The sequence below is a fragment of the Artemia franciscana genome, chromosome 1, assembly GCF_032884065.1.
Source record: "Artemia franciscana chromosome 1, ASM3288406v1, whole genome shotgun sequence".
NCBI lineage: Eukaryota > Metazoa > Arthropoda > Branchiopoda > Anostraca > Artemiidae > Artemia > Artemia franciscana.
This window is the reverse complement of record NC_088863.1, coordinates 7313165-7340016: the sequence shown is the minus strand read 5'-3', so window position 1 is coordinate 7340016 and position 26852 is coordinate 7313165. Positions and strand designations below refer to the sequence as shown.

The 26852-nt window shown below is 33.9% G+C and overlaps 2 protein-coding genes across 2 annotated transcripts in view; one reads left to right on the top strand and one right to left on the bottom strand.

Moving 5' to 3' along the window:
- Positions 1-26852, bottom strand: part of LOC136024960 (tonsoku-like protein) — a 175443-nt gene that overhangs the window by 16070 nt on the left and 132521 nt on the right. Inside the window, exons 17-18 of the mRNA XM_065700566.1 lie at positions 24060-24228; positions 20458-20728 (exon numbers count right to left, since the gene is read on the bottom strand). Coding sequence (XP_065556638.1) covers positions 20458-20728; positions 24060-24228 — 440 coding nt within the window. The remainder of the gene's footprint in view (positions 1-20457; positions 20729-24059; positions 24229-26852) is intronic.
- LOC136024937 (cuticle protein 19-like) lies at positions 9049-11657 on the top strand. The gene is made up of 2 exons (XM_065700530.1): positions 9049-9155; positions 11253-11657. Exons 1-2 carry the CDS (start codon positions 9150-9152, stop codon positions 11589-11591), a joined length of 345 nt encoding a protein of 114 aa, XP_065556602.1. The 5' UTR covers positions 9049-9149; the 3' UTR covers positions 11592-11657.

Sequence of the window (26852 nt, the reverse complement as noted above, 5' to 3'; positions counted from 1 at the left end):
GAAATGAGCAGAGCATAATGTTTTTCACTTTATTGAAGAATTTCTCAGTAAAGATATATAGTACTCTTCATTTGTTTTAAAATTCTATTCAAACAAAATCCGAAATGGCACCAAATTACAGAATTGGTACCCACCGGTAAATTTATCGATTGACCGATTACTGATATAGCTCAGAAATAAACATAGGTTTAGAATCAAAATTTTAACCTGAGCTAAAATATGACATTCATTTCTGTCGCAAATTTAATTTACCACACCCTTCCCTCTAATGGTCAATTATATATCCTGAATTTTTAATATACAATGAATTTTTATCGTTGTGATAAACAGTTAAATTAATATGAAGAAAAGAATGATGCACAAAAAATTCGGTGCACTTGCGCAATCAGGTATATATTTGAAATTTAGGGGGTGGGTGGGAGTAAAGTAAATATTTGAAGGAAATCAATATTATATTGGATTCAGGATGAAATTCTGATTGTAAAGGTAACTCCATTTCTGAGCTATCTCAATAATCAGTGAATAGAAAAGGTTACTAAATCACCTTCAAGTTTTTTACTTGTCAATTTTTGCCAATAACAAAATTTTTAATTCTGTCGAGAATAAAGTTGTAACCCACGTAGCTTAATTCATACCACTATTACTACTACTAACAACTCACTACAGCACCAAGCCACCCGAGGGCAACACAGCTAGACACGCTCCTTCTTCATCCCAATCTATTCAAAGCCTCTCTCTTTACACCCTCCCAGAAAGTTCCCATTTGCTTCAAATCTTTCTTTGTGACATAGTCCCACCCCAACATCGGACGACCTGCTTTCTGTTAAGCCCTAGAAGGTTGGCAGAAAAGGACAATCTTTGGTAATCTGTCATCCTTCATCCGCAGAACGTGCCCAAATCATCTCAACCTTTCTTTCATTATGGCCCTAGAAAGCGTGATTGAACCATAATTTTCGTACAACCTACCGTTTGAAATACGGTCTGTAGGCCGGGTACCCAGAACAATCCGTAGACAATTTTTCTGGAAAACATCTAAAAAATCTTCATCCGCTTCTTGGAGCACCCGTGCTTAGGAGCCATATTATACCACTGTCAACACTGTACCTTCCAATATTCTAATCTTGATTTGCAGAGTTATCTTCCTATTCTTCCAATTTTTTTTTTAACCGTGAAAATACTCTCTGAGCCTAGGCTATTTTACTTTTAACATCCTCACTGCTCCCATCGTCTTTACTAATAATTAAATAAAAAAAAACAAGTTTTTTTAACGGAAAGTAAGGAGCGACATTAAATCTTAAAACGAACAAAAATTACTCCGCAAATGAAAGGGGCTTTTCCTCCTCAACGACTCGCTCTTTACGTTAAAGTTTTGACTCTTTCTCTCAAATCTACTTTTAAAAACAGTAAAAAACTTTAGCGTAAAGAGCGGGCCGTTGAGGAGGAAAAGTCCCTTTCATATACGGAGTCATTTTTGTTCGTTTTAAGTTTTAATGTCGCTCCTTACTTTCCGTTAAAAAAACTTGTTTTTTTTATATTTAATTTCTGAACGTTTTTGAATCAATCCATGTTTTGATTTTGGCTCTCCGCAGATGAATAATTAAAACGAAAGTTGCATATTTATTTTTTTTTTGGCTAAATGGCTCTCTCATAGTTTTGATCGAATGATTTTGAGAAAAAAGGAGCGGGGGAGGAGGCCTAGTTGCCCCCTTAATTTTTTGATTACTTAAAAAGGCAACTAGAACTTTATATTTTTTACGAATGTTTTTATTAGTAAAAGATATGCGTAACTTATAAATTAGCTTACTTAACGAACTTCTGTATTCTCATGTTTTTATTACGTATATGAGGGGGTTCACCCCCTCGTCAGTACCTCGCTCTTTACTCTAAAGCTTAAATTTTGTCCCAGTTTTGTCCCCCTGAATCACAAACGCCGTTGAATAAATAGTTGAAATTACTAAGAATACTTTAGCGTAAAGAGCGAGGTATTAGGAGGAGGTGAGCCCATCATATGCGTAATAATTTTTGTTCGTTTTAAGTTTTAATTCTGCTCCTTACTTTCAGTTGAAAAAACTTTTTCAATTTATTTTTTCATTTTTTTTTTTAAATAGTGCTAGAAAATCCTGCACTCCCTTCATGGAAATTTTCTTCCCCCATGATAAATTCCTCCAAGGAAAGTTCCCCCAATATACCCGCCTCTTCTCACCCCCAACCAAAAAATCCCCCTGAAAACGTCTGTACACTTCCAAATAACCATTACTATATGTAAGCACTGGTCAAAGTTTGTAACTTGTAGCCCCTCCCACGGGGACTGTGGGGGAGTAAGTCGTCCTCAAAGACATAGTTATAATGTTTTTCGACTAAGCTGAATAAAATGACTATCTCAGAATTTTGATCCAGTGACTTTGAGAAAACAATTAGCTTGGGAGGGGGCCTAGGTGCCCTCTAATTTTTTCGGTCACTTAAAAAGGATCCCTCTTGCAAGATTCTAGGACCACTGGGTCGATAGGATCACCCCTGGGAAAAAAACAAAACAAAAAAACAAAAAAACAAATAATCACGCATCCGTTATCTGCCTTCTGGCAAAAAAGTACAAAATTCTACATTTTTGTAGATAGGAGCTTGAAACTTCTACAATAGGGTTCTCTGATACGCTGAATCTGATGGTGTTATTTTCGTTAAAATTCTGACTTTTAGGGGTTGTTTTCCCCTATTTTCTATAATGAGGCAAATTTTCTCAGGCTCTTAACTTTTCATGGGTAAGGCTAAACTTGATGAAAATTATATATTTAAAATGAGCATTGCAATGCGATTCTTTTGATGTAGCTATTGGTATCAAAATTCCATTTTTTAGAGTTTTGGTTACTATTGAGCCAGGTCGCTCCTTACTATAATTCATTACCAGGAACTGTTTGATACTGCCGAGATAAGTGAAACTGTCCACCTAATCAATGTTTTTGTTACCTAATGTCAACTTTTCATCTTCACTTATTCCTAGCCTTAGCGACTTAGTCTTCTTGACATCTATTTTCAAAACTACTCTAGCACCCTTAACTCACAAAACCTCTAATAAATTTAATTAATACACTTATTAATATTAAGTATTAAATTCATTAATTAAAGTCGAGTTAATAGGTAAGTACTTACGTGAAATTTCACATGACCGCAAACCCTCATAGGTTTTTTCCAGCGTGAAAGTGTTGTTTAATTTATTTATTTGTTTGTGAATTCGTAAAAATAAACTTATATGAACTTGAACTTTAAAAAGGATGTCCAGACATTTGGAGAGGCCAGGCATTTTTTTTTGTCAAAATATATCTTGAGCGAGAACTCAAAACAAAACCTATAGTATGATAAAATGTTTACTTTTTATATTGAATCCAAAACGAAGAAAACAGAAGATTATCATAAAAGAACTGCCACCAATTCAGAGTAATTTCTAATCTTTTTTTTTTACTTTAATTCTTTTTTTATAGTAATACCTGTTCGTTTGAAGTTCTCACATTAATCTTTACAATTCATTGAAACTTTTAATATAATTTTAAAAAGTAGAAGAACGAAGTAAATAAATAAAAGGTGATAAGTAAAATAAAGTAAAATAAATAATAAATTAAAAAAGTAAAAATAAATAAAGTAAAAGTAAAACAAATAAAGGTGATAACAACTACATTAAAAGATATTTAAAAAGTTCACAACAAAGAACGCATAAACAATAATTTAAGAACTTTAGCTGAAACAGAATCAATGATCTTAACGTCTGATCAAGACTAAACAGCGGCTTGTTTATTTTTTTTTGGAGGGGGTGGGAGGTAGAAGGGAGCAAAGAGGAGTGTGACCCATAGATTAAGAAAAATACCTCTTTTTTTTTAGGGGGGGGGGGTTACTTTCTTTAAAAAATGCCTTTTTGTATTATCACTGAAAAAAGACAAATTTACGCCCCCCTAAATTTCTAAAATCACATCCACCCCCCATCCACCTAAATTTGAATTGACGGAATTAGAACTGATGAAGATCTAATCAACATAACCCACATTATGGTTCTTGTCGGGGTAAATTGCTTTTACAACATAGTCTATTTTCTTCCCTAGACTTAAAATTAAGATAATTTGCAAAACCATTAATAATTTCTCCCAAGCTTAATTTTTTCTAGTACAAACAATTCCTCAACAGACCGGGGAACCTTTGGAACATTCTTCCTTTTAGAAGCTGACCCTCTTCCCCAACAACCTATGTGCACACAGGTCTATGAATACAGTCTTTTACTTCATAACTAAATGTTTTGCCAATATTATTGGGGCTACCCCTCCCAAGTACTAATCACACCCCATTCGGGCCAAAATTGTTGCTTTGCGGCATAAAATAGCAGAAATGGTTACTTTGCTATGACCGCCTTATTGAGCTCGATACGGCTACCCTTGATGCGCACGCATATAAATATATATATATATATATATATATATATATATATATATATATATATATATATATATATATATATATATGTATGTATATATCAAACAGTTCGTGGTAACGAATTGTAGTATGGAGCGACCTGGCTAAATAGTAACCGAAACTTTAAAAAACGGAATTGTGACACCAATAGCTACATCAAAAGAATCGCATTTTAATGTTGATTTTAAGTACACAGATTTCATCAAGTTTAGTCTTACCTAAAAGCCGTCCTGGAAAAGTGGAATGGTGCGTAGGATTCAGGATCCATTGTCTGAGAGGGCGAAGGCTCAAATCATTGTGTACCCAATTATTTAGTTTGGGATGAAGGTCAGTGGCGTGACACTGTAAGCTCAGCCAGAGTCGACCCAGCTCTAAATGGGTAACTGGAGAAGGTAAACAGGAAGGGTATGCGAAAGCACAGGATGGTTGGCCCCGAACCCCCCATCGCCCTTCCTGGCTGAGAGGCCAAGAAACGGAGATCAGCATCGCCGGTAGGGACTGTAAAGCCTAATACCGTATTCTTTACCTTTTTTTTTTCTAGTCTTATCCATCAGAAGTTATGAGCCTGAGAAAATTTGCCTTATCTTAAAAGAAAGGGTGAAACTTACCCTTTTCAACCCCAAAAAGTCATCGAATCTGAACGAAAATCACACCATCAGATTCAGCGTATCAGAGAGCCTCACTGTAGAAGTTTCAAGCTCCTATCAACAAGCATGTGGAATTTTGTATTTTTTGCCAGAAGACAGATCACGGATGCGTATTTATTTTTATTTTTTTCCAGGGGTGATCGTATCGACCCAGTAGTCCTAGAATGTCGCAAGAGGGCTTATTCTAACGGAAATTAAAAATTCTAGTCCCTTTTTAAGTGACAAAAAAAATTAGAAGGCCTCTAAGCCCCCTCCCACTCTCATTTTTTCCCAAAGTCACCGAATCAAAACTTTGAAATAGCCATTTTGTTCAGCATAGTCAAAAAACCTAATAGCTGTGTCTTTGGGAGGGACTTAATCCCCTACCGTCCCCGGGAGAGGGGCTGCAAGTTACAAACTTGACCACTATTTACATATAGTAATAGTTATAGGGAACTGTGCAGACGTTTTCAGGGGGACTTTTTCGCGTTGAGGGTAGGGGGGTTGGGGGGTTACGTGGGAGGATCTTTCCATGGAGGAATTTATCATGAGGGAAAAGAATTTCCATAAAGGGGGTGCAGAATTTTCCAGCATTATTTAAAAAAAACAATGAGAAAATAAATAAAAAAAAAGTTTTTTTTTTCAGCTGGAAGCAAGGATCAGCATTAAAACGTAAAACGAACATAAATTATTACGCATATATGGTGGTTCATCTTCTCCACAATACCTTGCTCTTGACGCAAAAATATTTTTAGTTATTTCAACTATTTATTCTATACCCTTTGTGATAACACGCATCCGTGATCTACCTTCTGGCAAAAAATACAAAATTCCACATTTTTGTAGATAGGAGCTTGAAACTTCTAGAGTAGGGTTTCCCCCTATTTTCTAAAATAACGCAAATTTTCTCAGGCTCGTAACTTTTGATGGGTAAGACTAAACTTGATGAAACTTATATATTTAAAATCAGCATTAAAATGCGATTCTTTGATGTATGTATTGGTATCAAAATTCCATTTTTTAGAGTTTTGGTTACTATTGAGCCGGGTCGCTCCTTACTACAGTTCGTTACCACGAACTGTTTGATATTCTTATATAGCGATGACTGAAAATATTACATTAAAAGAAAATTTATTGAAAATAACGCTATAGTCCCTGTTGGCCCTACTGACCTGCATATTTTTCAACTCATTTAACGTTCTTCAATTTAACTTCCGCAAGGCATTTTTTTATGTCGTTTTTCACTCCTCCTATGTTTATGTTTCATTTTCCTCCTAATGTTCTTCTTTTTTTTTTTTATCATTTTACGATGATTTGATCCTTCTATATTATTTCTTTTGCTTGTCAAATGCAGCTTCAACTACGTCCGTTACCCGATCTTGTAAGCTTAACCTACCGTCAATGAATCCTTCATAAAAAGCTCGCAGTAGATGTATTTTCATAAACTCCGATAAATGTTATAAACAAATAGATTGGGAGTTTCCGATATGTCCGCCCAAGACACGAATTGCTGCTTTCCCCGTCAATGAAGGAGATACTGTTCGTGCAGCATCAACGATTTCAAAAATTTATTGAAGGCCAGATCCTTCCTTGGTATCCCCTTTGCAGCCAAGAAGCTCATGAGAAGATGGAATCCTCCTAGTTTCAAGATATTCTCTTTCAGTATGTTTCCAGGTTTTTCACTTTCTACTATTTCCACGGGCTTCCATCATAGGGGCTGGACCAACATTACGATAGGCATGAAAGGGTATTTCTCAAGGAAGAATACAAGCAGGACTTACTGTTCGAGGAAGATTAAACAAGGGTTTAAATAAGATGCCTGCTTTTGCAGCTGATCCTGGAAATGTTGCATGCTAAATGCTAAATTTCAAGCAGGACGTGGCGCTTTCAGCTTTCAAGAAGCGATTCACAACGTGTTAAGCTTACGATAAGAATCAAAATTTGAGATTTCCTGGAGATTTTCGTATTTTATCATATAAGAATTCCGTTGCTCCCTATGTAATTCAATTACGAAATTGCAGAACGTTGGATGAAATCAGCTGCTGCTATTTCTAGCTTCGGAAAGCTGAAATTCTTGTGTGTTAACCCTCGAATTATTGCTGCAATAATAGCTAAAGCATAGAAATACACTTGCTATATACAGTACAAATATCATGGTCCACATTGTCAGCCCTGGTGCAGCGTACCTTTTGAACTTATGCACTTCAGTGTACTAAAAACAGAACTATTGTACATTCAGACAATCAAAAATTCTGAAATTATTCAGAAGGCTAATAAATGGAAATCGGTAATGCTATAGCGCTTGTTTAATTTCGAAGGTGAAGGACTTCATTACTGGGCCACTGACAATTATTAAACTTATTGGAGAATAATTTCATATCCATTTCGTATTTTTTACGATTCTAGTAGTTCCATAAAAGTTATTCCTTCCAACAAATATCAACGTTTTTTTTTTTTAAGGCAAACTTCACAAGAATGGCCACACAATCTGTCACCTTTCACCAATCCCGGTAACGACGGAAAAGACATTTTTTTTTTAATTAAAAAATTACGATATCAATTTTTTTATGCCACTCAAATATCTTAAGCATCAGTTTTTGTAGGTTCCTAGAAAAGCCACCTTACTCACTAAAATAAATATCGATAGAAATGTCGATATTGAGATAACCGAAAAAATTTTCGGAGATAACAAAATAAATGTCGTTATTTTTTTGAAGATAACCCCTACAGTTTAAAACGCTAAAGAGGAATTGCCAAAAATTGTCCCTCTGATGGCTCATTTTCACCTTTATTTCCTTTATCCATGACCCAATAGCCCATAGAAGACATCTTTTCTACGTGTCATCACACAATGAATTTCCAGCTTTTTGCCTCTTCCTCGAAAATTTAAGGATAAATTTGACATATTCTGCCAAGGGGTACCGATACCGATTTTGAGTTTGTTGAAAATGTGAATAAGCACATTTTCTTCTAACAAATGGTGATAAATTATTTTTGTTGCAAGTTGTTTAGGGTCTACCTCATTCTGGCATCTAGGTAATGTAGAATTCTAGGTCATTCTAGTGTTTAAGCATTATAGAGAAATACAGTGTTAAATGGTGCAGTTGCTCGCCAATTGACATATTTATAGAAGAATAAAGTCAACATCTTGAAACACCAAAAACAGTGAAAATGCAAGGCGATTGAACTGGTTAAATGTAAACTTAGGCGGCCATTTTTCAATTTCAAAATTCAATTTCAATAGAAAAAAAACTCCAAATGCATTCATGCAGTTTTAGATTGTAATAAATGTCAAATAAAAAAAGAAAGAAACATGAGTGAAAAATTAGCAGAAATTAAGATAAAAGTACGTGGGACCAAACAACTTAAAAGGCTTTCCTATGAAGGTGTAGTTGTTTATGGGACTCACTAGACAGTTAACATTTGATTTTTAGGGACGAAAAACGTTGTCAAAATGAACTAATTAGGTTGGCTTATTTATTTTGATTTATTTATATTGACGGTTCAACGTGGTAAGACTAACTAAAATGTAGTACTGTTCTGGAATTTTTAAAAAAGCCCCCCCCCCAAAAAAAAATGGAGAAACTTTCGGTTTTTAGGTATGAATAGAATTAAAATGGGTCCAAGGGCAACACATCTCTTTGCTTGATAGTTTATGGGGAAAAGTCGATTAAGTGGACCCCAGGCAAATAGCGCAGTTTTAGGTTTTTTTTTACAAGATTTTACCATTTTTTGGCAGGAAGATTTAAAAAAAAAAATCATGAAATTCAATTTTAAGGATAAACTCCAAGCTCTTCCTTAGCGCAAACGAGCCTGACTCGCAGCACTTTTGATGGTGACACAAATTATTGTGGGATGTAAATTTTCAATCAGAACTAGTATTTTTGACCAGAAGCAAAAAATGATACACTTATACGGTTAAGGTCACTTCTACTAGGGCGTGGTAAGAGGTTTTACATACATCTCATCATTACTATTTTTTTCAATCTGGTATATAAATACAACAATTATTTTGTTGCTAGCATACACTTTCAATTCAGTGCTAAATAGAGAATACAGGAAAACTAAAAAAAAATGAAGGTAAGGCATAAATTAGTACATGATATACAAAATACTGCCTTCACAGTCAGATACATATTAATGTTCAAAAGCCTTTTATGGTGGAGAAGTGTTTCAGGCATTTTTAATGATAAGAACAGTATTGCATTGTAATATTATATAATATTATTATATTATAATATTGTTATATTGTAATATTATTGCAAATATTATTGCTATCACGAATGAAGTGTGAATTGTGAAGTTAAAAAAAATCAGAGGTAAATATGATCCTAATTAGGTCTTAAAAGACTGCTCCTATTGTGTAGCCATTGCAATCAAGCTATAATAAAAAAAGTAGGTGGTCTTAATGTGGCTCATAAGTTGACCTGACACCTGCGTTACAGCCAGGCAGCTAATCTCGATGATTGCAAAGCGAAGATAGGCAGGATCAGGCTTTCAAGTGAAAATCCTGAGAAAGGTAATAAATATTAAACTGTAAAACAACTGTATTTCCCAGTTTCAAAAGCAGTTGTGCCGGATAGTGGCATAATTGTTCCTAAAGACCCATTTAGTCAATAAAACTTATCTACTACGACTACTAAAAACTCAACACAGCACCAAGCCGCCCGAGGCCGCCACAGCTAAGCATGCTCCTCTTCCATCCCAATCTATTCAAAGCCACCCTCTTTACACCCTCCCAAAAAGCTCCCATTAACTTTAAATCTTTCTTTATGACATCCTCCCACCCCAACCACGGACAACCTGCTTTCCGTTTAGCCCCAGAGAGTTGGTCGAAAAGGACAATCTTCGGCAATTTGTCATCCTTCATCCGCAGAACATGGCCTAGGCATCTCAAAGTTTTTTTTTCATTATAGCCCTATAAAGCGGATTGAACCGCGCTTTTCATACAATCTACTGTTTGAAATACGGTCAGTCTGCCGGGTACCCAGAACAATGCGTAGGCAATTTCTCTGGAAAACATTTAGCGAACAGTAAGAGAACAGTAACTATTCCGTATATAAGGGGTGGGGGGGGGTGTTCCCTCCTTAACTTCCCATTCTTCACACTAAAGTTTTATTGTTTTTTAAAACACTTTGCCTTTAATTCATCTTAAATGAAAATTTTATTCGATAACACAAGTTCCAATCTCTTCCATTCTTGAGGTATTGTGAAAAATACTTTTTATACCCCTTTAATTGCCATTGTGCTTCAGTAGTCGCTGCTGTAGCATCGGGGACAAACTTCAGCGTAAAGATCGGAAGGCGTAGCCCCTCCCCCCCATATGTAATATTATCTCTGATCATTTTGAATTTTGATGCCACTGTTACATTTACTTAAAAAAAATGTTTTCTTTTTATATTTTAACAAAAATGAGTTTTTAAGGACGTTTTTAAGACCTAGGAGAGGTGGAAAACTTTGTTTTTTTTTCAATATTTGTTTAGACAGTTCCAAAAACGCCTGTAAGAAATGAAGATACCAAAAAGGCTATTATTCGTAGACAACAGAGACGGGCAGAAAAAATCTTAGAAGAAATTGAAAAAACTAGAAAATAGAAGCTTGACTGGACAAAAATCTTAACTTTTTAAAGGGGTTGTAGTTCCCCCTCTCAAGAAAAAAAGTACATTCTGTTTTTGAATCTTATATAATCTTCTCGGTTTTATTATTCCTTTCTTAGTCCATACTCAAAACTTTATTCAAAGAGCTAAAACAAACTTAAAGTAATGCCTTAAAATACCGTTTTTTCTAAGGAAGTGTTAAAGTTTTCCGTTGGTTGGAACAGGGACCCATGGTAAGCACCCCTCCCGATAAGCATTTTCTGAGTGCGCCACTGTAGGATTGTATTGTAATTGAATCTTCAAATGAAAAAAAAATTCTGGGTAACACATTCACGAGAATATGAATCTTACTAGAAAATAAGTGATCATTTACTCTGAGAATATTAAAAAAAAAAAGAAACTGAAATCATATCGAAAAAAATTGCAGAGTAAATAGAAATCGCAGGTTATGTCAATGATCTTTTTATGACACAGTCCGTCAAGAAATCATACATTTGAGAAATCACCGTTAATACCAGAAAAAAAGCTTCAATAGACAAATCTACAACAAATAGTTAATATCTTTTATTTTTTCTTTAAGATCATAATTCTTGCTGCTATTGTGGCTGTTGTCGCAGCACAAGACAAATACCCAAGCTCCTCGTACAACAAGGACTACAAATACGAACCAAGACCCTACAATTTCGCATGGGCAGTCAAGGACGACCCCTCCTACAACGACTATGCTCACCAGCAAGACACCGATGCCACAGGAAAGACCTATGGCTCATACAGAGTTCTTCTCCCTGACGGACGAGTTCAAACTGTGACCTATAATGTTGATGCTTACACTGGCTATGTTGCTGATGTTCAGTACACTGGTGAAGCTAAATACCCTGAATACAAATCCAATTACCCCACCTACAAGCCAAGCAATTAATAATACTATATGAAATGATTAATCTATTTTTATACATCTGTGATAATATAAGATAAGCAATTTAAACATTTTTTACTGTTTGATTAATGACTACAGGCCATTTTAATAGCCTGCAGGCCATACAATGGTCATTGAATGACTGCCGGTCATACTGTTTGGTTAATGACTGCAGTGGAAAGGTAAAAATGTATCATACATATGATAAGATAAGCTATTTCAATTATATATAGTTATTAGCCATACAATTGCCAAGTAATCATGGTTTATAATTCTATATAGTTACATAAAAATCATGGGTTTACCTCAAAATTATGTGGATAAGCCTATATATTAACGGAGGTTATATTAATATAGGTTATATTAATATATATCGATGCACAAAATTAGCGAAAGAGCCTATCAGATAACAGGCATAAAAAACACTTGTTTACATATTTTTCTCGTGTGCTTTTTTTCAGAATAATTTTCTGCTTTAATCATGTTGCAAACTTAAAACAAATCTGCTGAAGATTCGTATCCCATTCGTTTTTGATCAAAATAAACAAAAAGTCGTTTGGAGTTATATTTTTATAGCCTCGGAGATACGAAAAAAACCTGACAAAAGAGTACGAAAAACTTATCAGAGTAGAAAATGGTGCTAGTGTTGACCGAAAAAGCACAAATGCCATCTAGCGTTTGACATTTCTTCAAAGTAAGAATAAAGCAAAATTATAGCAATTAGAGTAGCTGTCAAAATTACTGTAGGCATAATTATCCGATCTATAATTGTCCGGTTACTAAGAATTACCGGTTACTAAATCCGGTCCGACATAATTGTCCGGTTACTAAGAAGAAAAAAACAACTGAAAAAATTGAAATATGTCAAGAAATGCCCAACGTCTGATTGTGTTTATGTTCGATACTAGCACCAGTTTCCACTCTTACATGTAGTCCATACTCTTTGAAACTGACGAGATTTTCTCATCGGAGACATTTGCTGCCCGGTTAAGGCCGTGATTAAGTGAACTGATGGAACTCGAAAATCCCATGTTGAAATTGAAAGTTTATTTTTAGAAAGTACTCAAGTATTCATTGGTTGAAGACACCACTTTTAATATCAGGCCGTAGCTTCTTGAAGATGCTACAAAATGTTTGCCAGGATTTTGCTCTATTTCCTCTAATTGCTTAGAAATCTTAGAAAATGTATAGCTCTTTTTCACGAGTGTACTCTATGAAGGATATTGCTTTTAGAACAAAATCGGTACTATCATGAACGGAAGACAATAGCCTGTAAGATGATTGAAACCATTTTTCGATGAATTTTCCTGTTTTCCAACAGTCCCATAGAATATTTTCTGCTACCTGAAATTTTTGCAAGTTTTCTGCCAGAAAGAATCGTTTCAGATCGCCCTAGAGACCAGATTGACAAGCTGGTATAATTAACCTGCTATTTCCGCCAATGAATAAGTGCTATTTGAAGGTTTCTGACAATCAACGGTCTCTAGGGATTGAGAGACAGAAGGCTACCCTAAATTCAACTTTTAACCTCGATGTTTTCAAGTTATCTTAATCACGGCCTTAATAGAAGCATGTCCTAGTTTTTAGGCTAAAATATTAACAACATTGTTATTTTACATAAATAAATTAGATTAGGTTAAAGTGAAAAGATTAGGATTATGGATAATAGATTAATAGATAATATACATGATGGTGTAATAAATAGAATCATAAACAAATCAGTATTGTTAATTTTTCCATTATTATTATTTGTAATTAATTGTTGTAAATATGGTTGTAACATCCGATTTATCCGCATGAGATCGCTGAGCAAAACAACAATAGAGAGATCTATCTCCCTATTGGTTGATATTATCTAATCAATCAATAGGGGATATATATCCCCCTACATATATCATATTCTCCCTAGCCTATATTACGTTCAGTCTTGAACAACTATAGGCTGGTAGGAATATTTAAAAATTAAGTTATAAAAGCGATCGTTTGAAATCAGAAGAAAATAAAGGGTCTATTCATCAAGGTTTCTTCAAAAGATTAATTTGGGGTTCTTTAATTGTTAACTAAAGGGATAAAGGTACAAAAAAGTGACAGCTTAATTTGTCTTTTTTAAAAAATATGTTTTTTTGTCAAGATCAATTAACTAATAGTTTGAAGTGTTTAATCTCAAATAATTTTAATAAAATGTATTAATACATAGTTTAGATGTATGGCAGTGTTTGTCTTCCACTAAAGCAATTAAGAAAGTTACCCTTTCTAGAGTTTATGACGATATATCTTTTTCGGGCCCATTTTCTGCTGATTTTTCACACACGTTCCTCATTTTCATTTTTTTGCCCGCTAAGAGTAAAACTAGATAACTGCACACGGAGAATTTTTTTTTTTTATTAAAAGTTGATTTTTCATGTTTTCCCAATTTTTCTACATGTATTTTCCAAATTTTTATAGTTTTTTTCCCATTTTTTACCTAATATTTTTTTCCATATTTACCCACTTTATCAGATTCCATTTTTACTGTCCTTGGCAGGCTACTTATGAGATAATTGGTCAAAATTGGCATATCATTTGTTTGACAATATATAAATACAGGCAATTTAATACTTTCCCCCTCTTTTCGCCATAAAATCGAGCCCATGGTGAAAGGGCTTTAAGGGAAATAAATTCATTTAGAAATTCGTTCACAAATAAATGAGCAAGTTCGTCATGTAAGACATTATTCTACATTCGTAAAATGTGACCGATCTACTTTCAAGTCATAGATTAAACACTTGGTTTTGAAAATTCTCGTGGGCACATTTTTACGGCTACAGATAAACTGAATTCGCATTCACGCATTCACTGAATTCGCACTACAGATAAACTGAATTCGTATTTATTTTATTTCCTATATTTCCCTCAAAAAATGAGGAGTAAGCTACAATATAAATATAAAGAAAAGACAAATGATAACGCTTACAATAAAAAAAATATATCAAATATTGATCAAACACTCAAAAAGAGAAAAAAAATGATACAAAAACACTTTCTAAATAATTTAGCCTATAAATCATCAAAAGCCAGAACTGTTACAAAAAAAAACGGAAATAAATTGTGGCCTAAAAGGATAATTTTCGCCTTGTCTTCAAATTTTTTATTTGTTCTTTATACAGACTACAGGATCCTTCACTTTAAGCTTTAAAACAATCTCAGTGTTACTAAAAGAAAGGGGGAAACCAAGTATGCAAGGTTTTTGTTGCGTTTGCCACCATGGACCAGTAATAAGTATGTTAGGCGCCAGTACAGTATTACCAACCCTGAAGAAGCGGTTTTGTCACTATCTGATCGATATAATTTGTCTGTCAAGTCCCACCCATAGCGTCCCCTGAGAGCGGTTTTGCCGTATCTGCGACTTTTTTGGGAAGTGGAGTTAAGACTGCCATCTAATGTGAAATTTTTGCTCTATCTGATTCCGTCAACCATTTTATTGTATCTCAACTAGAAGTACCTCAATTTTAGATTTCTCGTTTATCATATCTCACATTTTGCCGTTTTGTTAAGAGCGGTTTTGTCGTATCTCGTTTGGGAAAATTACACGGGTAACTCCGTTGACGTACATTTTTGAAGAAGAAAAGATTTGGTAAAAGTTTTACAATGAGACACAAACGGACATTATTTACATCTGCCCAAGCTGTAATTGTTTTTGCAGTTCATACTATTGACTTACAAATAAAGTAAGCATACCACTTGATGCCTTTTTTTATGTTCTTTATAAATATAATAATCGCTTTCATCGCAAATTCAAATTTAAACACTTTTTGACCTTACCTAACTAACCCAACCTATCCTGACTATAAATAATTTTGGCGCTGAGAAAACGTTGCATTATTTTGTCAAAAACGATCAAAAACGCATACTTTAATTGAAAATTCGGTGTCAAGGAAGAAGAAAACGGCAAAATAAAATTTATTTATGCAACGTAATCGTCGAAAATTGGTGCCTGTGGATTATGTAACATTACAAAATGGATTTATAATGAAACAGTAAGTTTTCTCAAACAGTCTGGAACAGTAAGAAAATCAATGAGGTATACTGTTGCATTTGGTCCGAGTTTGAGGCTGGACGCGGAGCAAACAAAATAGCTAGTGGAGTTGTGGCCATACTGGAAAAAGTTATTGATACATACCCTGATATCTGTCAGTTAATTACTTGGTCAGACTCCTGCGTGTCCCAGAACCGAAGCTCAATTATAAGCTTCACCATTCAAGATCTTCTAAGAAAATTTCCACGCTTAGAAAACGGGGTTATGAAGTTTTCTGAGCGAGGTCATTCGATTATACAGGAGGTTGATGCTGTACATAGCAATACTGAGAGGGGGCTAAAGCACCTTGATTTGTTTTCTCCACTAGGTCTGGTGAGGAAGTTACTGAAAGTAAGAAAGACGCGTCCTTTGAATGCCCTACAAATGACCCAGTCAAAGTTCTTTGACTTGCAAAAGCCAGCAAAGCTATGCAAGTTCTCGTTGGTACCGTATTCAAAGCTAAAACCACTTGAGTTCCATCAGGATAACGCTAAGAGAGTTTGGTTCAAAACTTCTTCTCTGGAGGCTTGCAAATGGCTACTATTTCACAAGAACGTACTTCGGTTAAAAAGTGTCCCAACACTTCGGCTGTCCGTGTTGTTGAGCGTCTTGTTTTGCCCAGACTTTGTGGCAAAAATATTGATCTATTGTTACGAAAATCAAAGATGTCAAGTATCTCCTGAAGTTCATCCCCAACCAAGAACAGAAGCATTTTGAAACCAAGATTGAACAGTACAACAAGGCCAAGGGGGCTACTGAACGTTTGGAAGCCTCTCCGTGTGCGCGAGATCCATGTCCAGAGGAGGATTCCACAGAAGCAAAACGGCGGCCAGAAAAGAAACTCAACAAAAAATGAACATTTCTGATATTTTTGTTAATGTAATACTTTTTCAAATAGTATTACTGCATCAGAACTCGTTTGTCGTACCTTCATGGTGAAAAGAAGGTAGCCCACGCCATTTTGTCGTAACTAAGTTTACTAAAATTTCGGTAAGGTCGGATTATCGTATCTGTATTTCATTTCAATTTTTGACAATGAAAACTTCACCCTTTTCATCTAATATTCGGGAGACCCTCCTAGTTATTTTTTCTATATTTTTTTGATCAATTTGCGAAAAAAATCGGTTGTACCGTGTAAGTTCCAGCAAAGGCGAAATTTTCAAAAGTCGTTTTTCTCGGAATTTTAAAAACCTTAGTTACGACAAAACCACTCTCAGGGGACGAATAGGTCAAGGCTTTACGGCAGTAGTTGGCATTTGTTTCTAGTTGCTGTGTTTTGTTTTGGTCGTGTCAGAAGAATTAGTGTCTGGTGTTTTCGTTTTATTTTTCTTTTTTGTACTCAATCTGTTTTGTCATTGACCGTTATTAATAATTTCATTCACTCATGAATGACATGACATGATTTAAATATAAGTTGGCTAAAAATCACTATTTAGTTATCGTTGCCAGGAATTTTTCAATATTGTGGAAATATTAGGCTTGCAATGTTTTCCCAAAGTAATATTCATAATTTTAAAATTGATAAAACTAATTTAAAAAAATTCCTATATCTAAAGTAGCCTAAAATAATCTAATATGTGCAAACTTACAGTTATTTGACCTACATAAACAAAGATTTCTTGCTAATCCGTAACATGAATTTTCTAATGAAACAGGGCCGGAAAATAGACAGAAAATAGGGCCAGAGAGAGCCTCCTTACCTAGGGTTAGGGAGGATATACTAATTATTTAGCAGAAAATAAGGAGCAATGCTTTAGGCTGCATGGGCAAAAATTAAGCAATTTGCACCTCCAAACAAATCGTCTTTTTAAAATCGATTGCCATTTAAAATTCCAAAATACATAAGAAATCAAATCCACATCTTATTCTGGTATATAGTAATATTTTTTAGACATTTCAAAGTACTTAAAAATGTAGTACTCCAGGCACGCAAGCACAGGCTAAAATATACAAAATTAATTTTTTAGTCAGCTGTGGTTTCTGATATCATTGATATAAGAACACGATAATTCTCGAAATAAATGCTCAGAATTAAAAAATTAATGAAATGACTTTAAAAAAAGAAGGAAGAAATGCTATGTAGTTTAAACTACTCTAATCCAGAAAGACTTAAGGTTATCTGACCTACATAAACATCGTATGAATAAATTCGAAAATATACTGAAAATTCCACCAGTATGATAAAGACAACATTAATATAATTTCTATATGTATGACTATATCAATAGCATTATTACAAAAGCATATGAATTTACTTATTTTACTTTTTGTTTTAGTTTTTTATTTTAGTTATTTTATTTTATTACTTACTATTTTACTAATTTACTTATTTCAGATATTTTTATTTCCTCCAACATATCTTTATGTATTTTTCTAAGCAAAAATGTCTTGCTAAAAAATTATAATATGGCATGCCATTTGGGGAATCTTGTGGAATACCAGAACTGTATTTGACAATGGCATCAATTGGGGGCGGTTAGGGAGTAAGTGACCCCCAATATTTCAGCAGGCAGACCAATTTTTTTTAGTCACATAAAATCGCGAAGAAAGAAAAAAAAATGAGGACAATAAACAGCCAGTGAAAAAATTGAAAAATTATGCAAATACTTAGGTAAAAATCTCCACTTGACCGCCCTCAGTGCAGAATAAACTAATAAAAATAACTGAAAAAACAAACCTTAAAACAAAAAACTAAACTAAAATGGGATGACCCTTTCTGAGAAATGGTGAAAGGGTAAAAATAAATAATTTCTGAGACCACACTGGCTAGTCATGATTAAACATACAATCGCGAAGAAAGGAAGAAAACGAGGACAATAAACAGCCAGAGAAAAAATGTTGAAAATTATGCAAATATCTCGGTCAAGACCTCCACTTGACCGCCCTCAGTGCAGAATAAAACTGATAAAAATACAAAAAACCAAACCTTAAAACAAAACACAAAACCAAAATAGGATGACCCTTTCTGAGTAGGCCTAATGGTGAAAGGCTAAAAATAAATAATTTCCAAGAACACACTGGCTAATTATAATCAAACATAAAATCGCGAAGAAAGGAAGAAAACGAGCACAATTAACAGCCAGTGAGAAAATTAAAAATTATGCAAATATTTCAGACAAGACTTTCACTTGACCGTCCTCAGCGAAAAATAAAACTGATATAAATATAAAAAAACCAAACCTTAAGAAAAAGCAAAAAACTATAATAGGATGACCCTTTCTGAGTAACGATGAAAGGATTTGTGTTTTGTTTCAAAGTTCAATTTATTACATTTTTATTAGTTTTATTCTGCACTGAGGACGGTCAAGCAGAGGTCTTGACCGAAATATTTCCATAATTTTTCAATTTTTTCACTGGCTGTTTATTGTCCTAATTTTCTTCCTTTCTTCGCGATTTTATGTTTTATCATGATTACCCAGTTTGGTCTCAAAAATTATTTAGTCACATAAAATTTCTTTAAAATGTAGTGCCCCTGGTTTCTCAAAGTCTGTCAGCAAATGTCTGTTGCTTTGAATTTTTGAAAAAACTTGGTTGATTCAGATTTGTTTTTTTTTATTAAAATTGTATTTTAATAGCTAAAATCTAGCCTTGATGATTAACCTTACTAGTCTTAAACTTATAGTTCTCAAACAAACTATACAATACCCAGAGAAAAGACAGTAAATTGACGCCCGTACCAACACTGCCAATTCACTGTTGCCAGCGCTGCACTAACAGTGCCAATACACTGTTGCCAGCACTGCACCAACAACACCAACAAATCAGCGTCAACCTGGTTCTATTCTCGCTGTAAACCGTGAGGACGTAATGAAGGATATATTCCAGATTGCAAACCGTAGTAACTTTATTTAACCTACAAAAGTTACTTGAAGTGACATCCAACTGTAACGGCTGTGAAGCAACTTCTGGCTTATTAGGTTTGTAAAGGTATTACTCTTCATGAGTTTCAAACGTATTCACCACTCTTTCATTAAAATAAAACTCCACTGTTTCAAATTGATATTATTAGCTACTTCACTAAAGAAGCACAGTTACTTTACTACAGACGCTTGTTAACTATCTGTAATAAAAAGTTACTAAAAAGTAGATTCAAAGTTACTTTTCTATTGCTCCAGCTGCTACAAAACGTCAGTCGTAGAAAAAAGTTATCTTTCCGTAACTTTTAGTTACTCTTTGTTGGACCTGGAATGAAGCATTAGTCATGTTATTCCCTACTCCACCAGGTTTCATTGTCATTTAGCTTTACACCACACCAATACCTTGATTAAAAGTAAATGGGACATACAAGAGTTAGATTTTCAGTGATATAATATGGGAAGACTGGGATAAATATCTACTGTAACCAATACTAAAAAGTATAAAGTTTCAAAAAATTGGATATTTGATGGGTTTAATCTACAATTAGGACCAAGCTAAAATTTTTATGTAAGTGATAATTAAGCAGCATTTTCATTTTCAAAAATTATTAGAAGTAAAATCCAGTCTGTAAAAAGTAGAATCGTGAACTTTAAGATACTAGACCTTCTAGTGGCCAAATTGTGTTTTCTCTACCCTCCCTAGCATTTCAAAGTACATGAAGACATAAATGCTGCAGTTGTGGGTCAAAGAGTCGTCAAATGCTGGATGGAATTGGTGAAATTTATTTTTGATACTAGTACCAGTTCCGAATCTTATAAGCTTCCTATACTCTTTGGCTTGACGTAGCTGCAATAAATCAAAGTGAAAAGGAAACGATGGGAAGGAAAGGGAAACAAAATGCATGCAAAGAAAAGCAAAAGGATGAGAAAGGAAAACAAAAAAGGAAGAAGAACTGACCTGCTTATAGAGCTGATTCCTTGTGGAGAATGTATTCCACATTCACTAAGATCCAATTCTTCAAGTGGAACTTGAGCCATACCAGAAAATATAGTCAGTAGGGAACCACATACAGCCTCCTCTTTACAGCTTTCTGCACTTGCAGGGTCTGTACATAAGCCACTAAGACTCAAAGCCTGTAGATGCTTTCCTTTAAGAATTTTTGTCCATTTTTCAAGACCAGCTTTCCCCCATTTATTGTACCCTATGAGCCATCTTTTTACATTTGAGCCTAAAAGAGAACCGAATCCAAAAAATTTAACCTAATTTTCGAGTTAAAATTTGTACTAAAACGTTGTTAAGAACTTCAAATAGGCGTGAGGTATTTGACCTTCCTCCTCCTAAATGTTTTGAGTTCTGAAAAATTTATTTTTCTGTATTTTATTGAAAAATCCTTTTTCGAGTTGTATTTTCTTTCGTACAAATCGATAGACATCAAAATTACAACCCCTCCCCTGACTTTGAAAATATATTTTGCCACTCTAAATTTGCTTGTGTCGGAGCCAATGACTGAAATATTACCAAAAAAAGAGGAAAAGTAAAAAATTTAGGATCTTGAATATTATTCGTCCTATTATTCTGATTTAGTATTGGTGGTACCTGGGACACTTCGACGGATATTAACTCGTTTTTAGCTGTTTCTTAATGACTCAAGTGAGTTAGGGTTTAAATTGGGTCCGGGGGTTCTGGAAAAATTACAAATGATTGCCCTTCTGATGGATAAGTAATTATCATCAACATTCCCTTCAATTTTACTAAATGGTAGAAAATAGCCAAAACAAATATATTCCAATTTATCATGTTTAAATCGGAATTTAATATATATAGATAGATAGATAGATACTTTTTTCGTGATTGAACAATAAAAAAGTATTTCAGAGAACAAAAAAAAAAAAAAAAAAAAACAAAAAAAAAAAAAAAAAAAAAAACAAAAAAAAAACACGTAGGCTACATACTATAAAAAAAAGAGAAAAAAGAATACACACTATCGAAAACAAAACATAAACACTAACTAAAAGTCAAGTCTCTTCAATCAGGATAAAAATCTGTTTACAATAGTCCAAGCTCTATTGATTCTAACTATCAGCGATAAAGGAAACAGCACACTTATTTTATATTCATATATGTTGAACTTAAAAGAAAGATGTTGCAGGCATTTTCATACTCTATAAATACCTGTTCTTTTTCTCTTTAACTTAACCATTTTTATGCAAAGTAATGTATTAAGTTCTGAGCTTCTGACTGCATGGTGTCACGTTTTTTCTATACCTATTCAAATGGTTAATTATCAAAGAAACTAGGGGGGTTGCTGTCCAATAAGGGGAAGGGGTCCACATTATTTTGGGGCTCAAAACTCGATCCAAGTTACTGATAAAAAGCAGAAAAAACATTTTTACTTAAGTCTGAAAAATTTGAATGAAATCTAATAGAAAATTACTCTTAGAAAATATAACCTCAAATAAAATTTGCTAATCTTTGCATATTCTATTTCATATTAACTTTTTTAGAAATATCCAAATTCTAATTAATCTTAAAAGAGTTATTTATAGTCAAATCAACAATTTTCTTCAGCGGGTTGTATTTGTTTAAACATATTGCACTATTAATCACATAAAAAAAAATATATTCTAATTTTAATATTTTCGCTGGATCTACCATCTTTACTAATAATACGACCCAGGTAAGTGAAGCTATACACTAATAACATGATGAGATTACTCATAGGCAACAAGATTTTTAAACTCCTTCATGCCCTACTATGACATATGTTACAATAACACTGTCGTGAAGTCGAGGTGATGGCTCATCATTTTTCTTTTTTGGTGTTGCGTCTTTTTATTCTTTTCATTTTCTATGCTTTTGTTTCTGACACCACTGTGTGGTGTCAATTGTGTTTCAGTTTTCATCATTTTTTTTTCCGTTTTGCGAAAGTAAACCATTTTCAGCGACTTTTCTTCACTGTGTTTCAGAAAATAAAGTGCATCATATTATATTGTGATGACAACTTATTTTATTATGACAAATTTGCAGCATTAAGAACCTGAAAAAATGCATGAAAAATGGGTTAGGTTATAGGTTATATAGGGGAGAGACAAATAATGAAATAAAACCCATAATTTTTTTTTTTATTTCGAGAAAGTAAAACATTTTTAGCGGCTTTTGCTACAGCCAAGAGCTCAATAAAACATAGAGCTTACAAGTGATGGAATTTTTGGAAACTGAGAAGATGCACTGTTTATTATCAAACGTTAATTTGGATTTGTTACTGCTTACTAGTTTCATACGAATACTCCTTACTAACCTTACACGGCAGAACCGCTACTTCATCAACTAAGATATGATAATAGTTTTTTGACTAACTCTTGGTCGACGGATCAAAAATTTATTAGTTTATCTCTATCATGTTAACTTTTTAAGGTACAGGTTACCTTCTTTTTGTCTCAGAAGTCATAGAAATACATATAAAGAATTTCGACATATTGGGCATGAAAACAGAGTATTTAGAGTTGGACAATGTAGAAGATTATTGGGTAATATTTAATTAGAGGAAATACACTCAAGAACTACGCTTAGGTCTAAAAAAACCGGTTTCATAGCCACAAAGACAAGTGACAGGTGAAAGAATGCATTGGGCTTACAAATTGTGGGCTATAAATTTTATCCTCAGGAGAAGGGGGAAGTATTTGGGCAGCTTAAAGTTAGAAAACAATTCTTATATCATAATATGCAAAGTAATTGTAGCTAATCCATTCTGCATGCAGGCCCGCTATACTTAAACTTAATCTAGCCTAATATTTAAGCCTATACTTAAAGCTAACCTAAGCGTAATTCGTGAGCGTGTTTCGTTAAATTAAAAGTACCGACTATCAGACAAATCTTTGAAAAACATCTTGCGAAGAAGCAGAAGATTTCTTAGCGAGGAAAATTAGAAAAACACAAGGAATATTAGCAACAATGCCTTAAGCTTGGTTTTTGAATGGTAGATCTTATGAGAATAAAACGAAAATAGAAGTAGAGCCGATATTTAGGTGCAAATTAGGGAAACTTGAAAGTGAGGTCATGGATAAAATAGCTGATAATCTGGCAGATACAGCCAGACGGTATAACAGTAAGTTATTGAAATGGATTTTATAAATTGAGAGGAAGCAGTCCATCTGGATTTGTCCCAGATGAAGATGGGAAAGGGGCCATAGTTAGGGATGAAGAATTTGAGAGAAGGATAAAACACTTTGAAATGTTCTGAAATGTTCAAAGTACCTCCCTTCCCTGGATAGGCGTGTAGTTGGTAGCAAACTAAGCAGTGTCATCAGTAAACGGAAATTTAGGGGGAGGAGAAGGCATAATGGTTGTTTTATTCTTTGTTACAATTAAAATACTATAAAAGGCATTTTAAATGAAAATATCCCAAAAAGGTACTTTAAAATCTAGGGGGGGGGGATAGAAACTTTGGTGAGCGGCACAAACCTTCCCTCACACCCGACTGACACTATTGAAAAAAGGATACTATTGCTTCATGATCATCATTTTGTAAACATATGCAGAAATTTATGGACAAAACTTACGTGGAATGGCTGATTCGAGGTTGGCTGCTTTTTCGAACAATTTTGCCGTTAGGTGGCAGTTTTCAACGGCCAAAGTATCTAGTTCGTCCAAGTGGCCTAATATTGAAGCAAGGATATCCCCAAATATATCTCCAAAGTGATTTGAACTCAAATTCAAGTACTCTAAATTCTGAAAACAATTAAAAAATTTAAACAAAGAAGAAAAGGTCAAGGGTAAGCTGCACTTTTATTAGCTAATAACCTACAAGATTTAGCAGTCTGGTCACACTACTACTGAAAAATTGGTACTTTGTTGTTGTGTTTTTCTCTTCGTTTATTCCTACTTTTATCTAGGCTTGTCACTAGCCCAATTCACGAATCCTTGTATCAGTCGATACTTTTAAGAACGAAGCAGTAGCAATAGAAAAGACAAAAAAAAATTGTTCTTACGTTTAAAATTTAATTTAGCTAATCCTAAATAAAATACAAGCTTTCTTTAATAAGAAAGTCTGTTCAGAAAAATTTATCATTAATAGAAAAAGACAAAATATTTTTGTAAAAACTGAAAAATCATCCAATTAATAGTGTGAAAAGACTACGTTTAGAACCTGATAGGCAAAAAGGCAACGAATAGTCTAATTGTAGTAATCTAATTATAATTAGATAGTTCATATAGTCTATTATGAGCCCAAAGCTATTGAAATTTTGATGTTTCAGTTTTTTATTTACTTTTCATCCTTCTAATTTTGACTAGCCTAGTCACCTGTCTATGTTTTAAATCTTTATATTGAGTTGCTTAAAAGATAAGCATTGTTAGAACAGAAAACCAAATACTTCAAAGGATCCTAAAAAGATAATTGCATTGTTTCTTTTTCATAAGATTGTTTCTGGTGAAGGAGCTTTTCTAGAATATCAACTTTCATTTGTTAAATTAACTTTTTATAAAATTTACCATCTTTTCACTTTAAATTTTAAAATGGTTTCCTCATTTTATGTATTTTTCTAGGCGCTCAATAATCTCATTTACAAATTAGAAAGATCAAATACGGTTTTTTTTTCTTTAAACAGCAGAATCGCAAAATCGTTGAATAGCAATATGAAATGACAGCAAAAACTGAATTACACCAAAGATAGCAGCTTTGACAAAGTAGATTTGGCAAAAATAAATTTTAGGCTTGACATTTGACAAACAGAAAATTTGACAATTTTCTATAAAAAAACGTTGAGTTCTGTGAATACTTTAAACTTATTCCATTGAAATGAGATTTATTCGTATACATTGTGAATAAAATATTGATGTTATACCCAGGGGCATAACTCCAGCATTGTTATTGGAGGGAGAGGGGAAAGAGGGGTCTATATCCAGACAGTCAAGGGGCGTAGGCTATATAATAATTTTTCTCCAAGTTATAGGAGGGTAACTACCCCCTAAGCCCCCCCCCCCAAACTATGCCCCCGGTTATACTAAATTGACCAGCAAGGCTTAGTCAACAGCTAGGCAGCTAGACTTAAAATACCATGGACAGTGAAAACGATACCTGATTGCATTGACTAAGTGCAAATTTACAAAGCCACGTATTTCTTTTAAAAGAAAGGAAGAGAAGAGATGTTTAATATCTGATGAAAACGACCTTCCAATGCAGCTATATAGCTTTCCGTTATCGTCGGCGCCAAATTTAAAGAAACTTGGGGAAAATATCAGCAAAAAAACAAGCCACCCAACAGCTTAAGAAGGTGTATCTTCCCCTTGAAGGCAGGGTTGTCACCCCTAATGATGTATCACTATTTCTAAGTGATTTCTTACATTCCTTAAATAAGAAAAACTCTAATACTGCACATAAATCATTATTATTCAAAAAATCACTAAATTAACCAAAGTATCCCTAAAATCTATTTTTCCCCAGGTGAAAACCCTTCTTAAGGTCTTGCTGTCTCCACCAATCCGCTTATTGCTAATGCAAGTTCGGTAAACTTGCATTATCATTAATATCCCAAATAGAAAATTAAGCTCGTACAAATTTAAAAACTTGATTACGGGGTGTCCACAAAGAAACTTTCAAATTATTTGATCGCAATTTTTTCGGAATAAGTTTTCAAGAAATAAGATCATCTCGCACTCAGATCACAAATCTGTGAAAGAAGAAGAGGTATATATTTTAATAGTTAAAAACAACCTTTAAAAAGTTGTCAGGGCGAAGTCCCTTCGTTTCGCATACCCTCTTCTATATTTTCTACTTAAAAAGAGGGGTTAGAGGAGGAGACACTGAGTAAAAGGAAAAGGGGAGACAATGTGCAGTGCAACCCTCCTAGTTAGGTTGATTTGACTCAGAGCCAGGTTTTTGCTAATGTGCAACCCCATAATCACCGTTCTTAGTGTTCGATAGGATGATAAAGTGTGACTGGTTACAAATGTTTGAAAAAGGAGACAAGTAGAACGTAATAACTATAACTGCAACTATATTTTAATTAGCAGAATTACAAGAAAAATAAGATCTAAATAGAATAAATATATAAGCCAAATAAATTAAAAGGGTAATTCATGAAAAACGTACAAACAATACATAGAATAAGCACATGAACTACACAGTAAACAGTTGAATATAATAAATAAGAGTCCAAAAGAAATAAAAGAGCAGTAGGATAAAAGAACAAATGGCAAAGAAGGAAGAAAAAAAAAAGGCAAGAGCATTAACAAGGCTCAATTAAGAGTAAAAAGTTAGTGCAGGTTGTCACAATTAGAGCTTTAGGGTTTAAATGGCGTACCAGTTTTTCCCTGAGAGACACTTCCTCATATTTCCTAGGCATGCCTAAAAA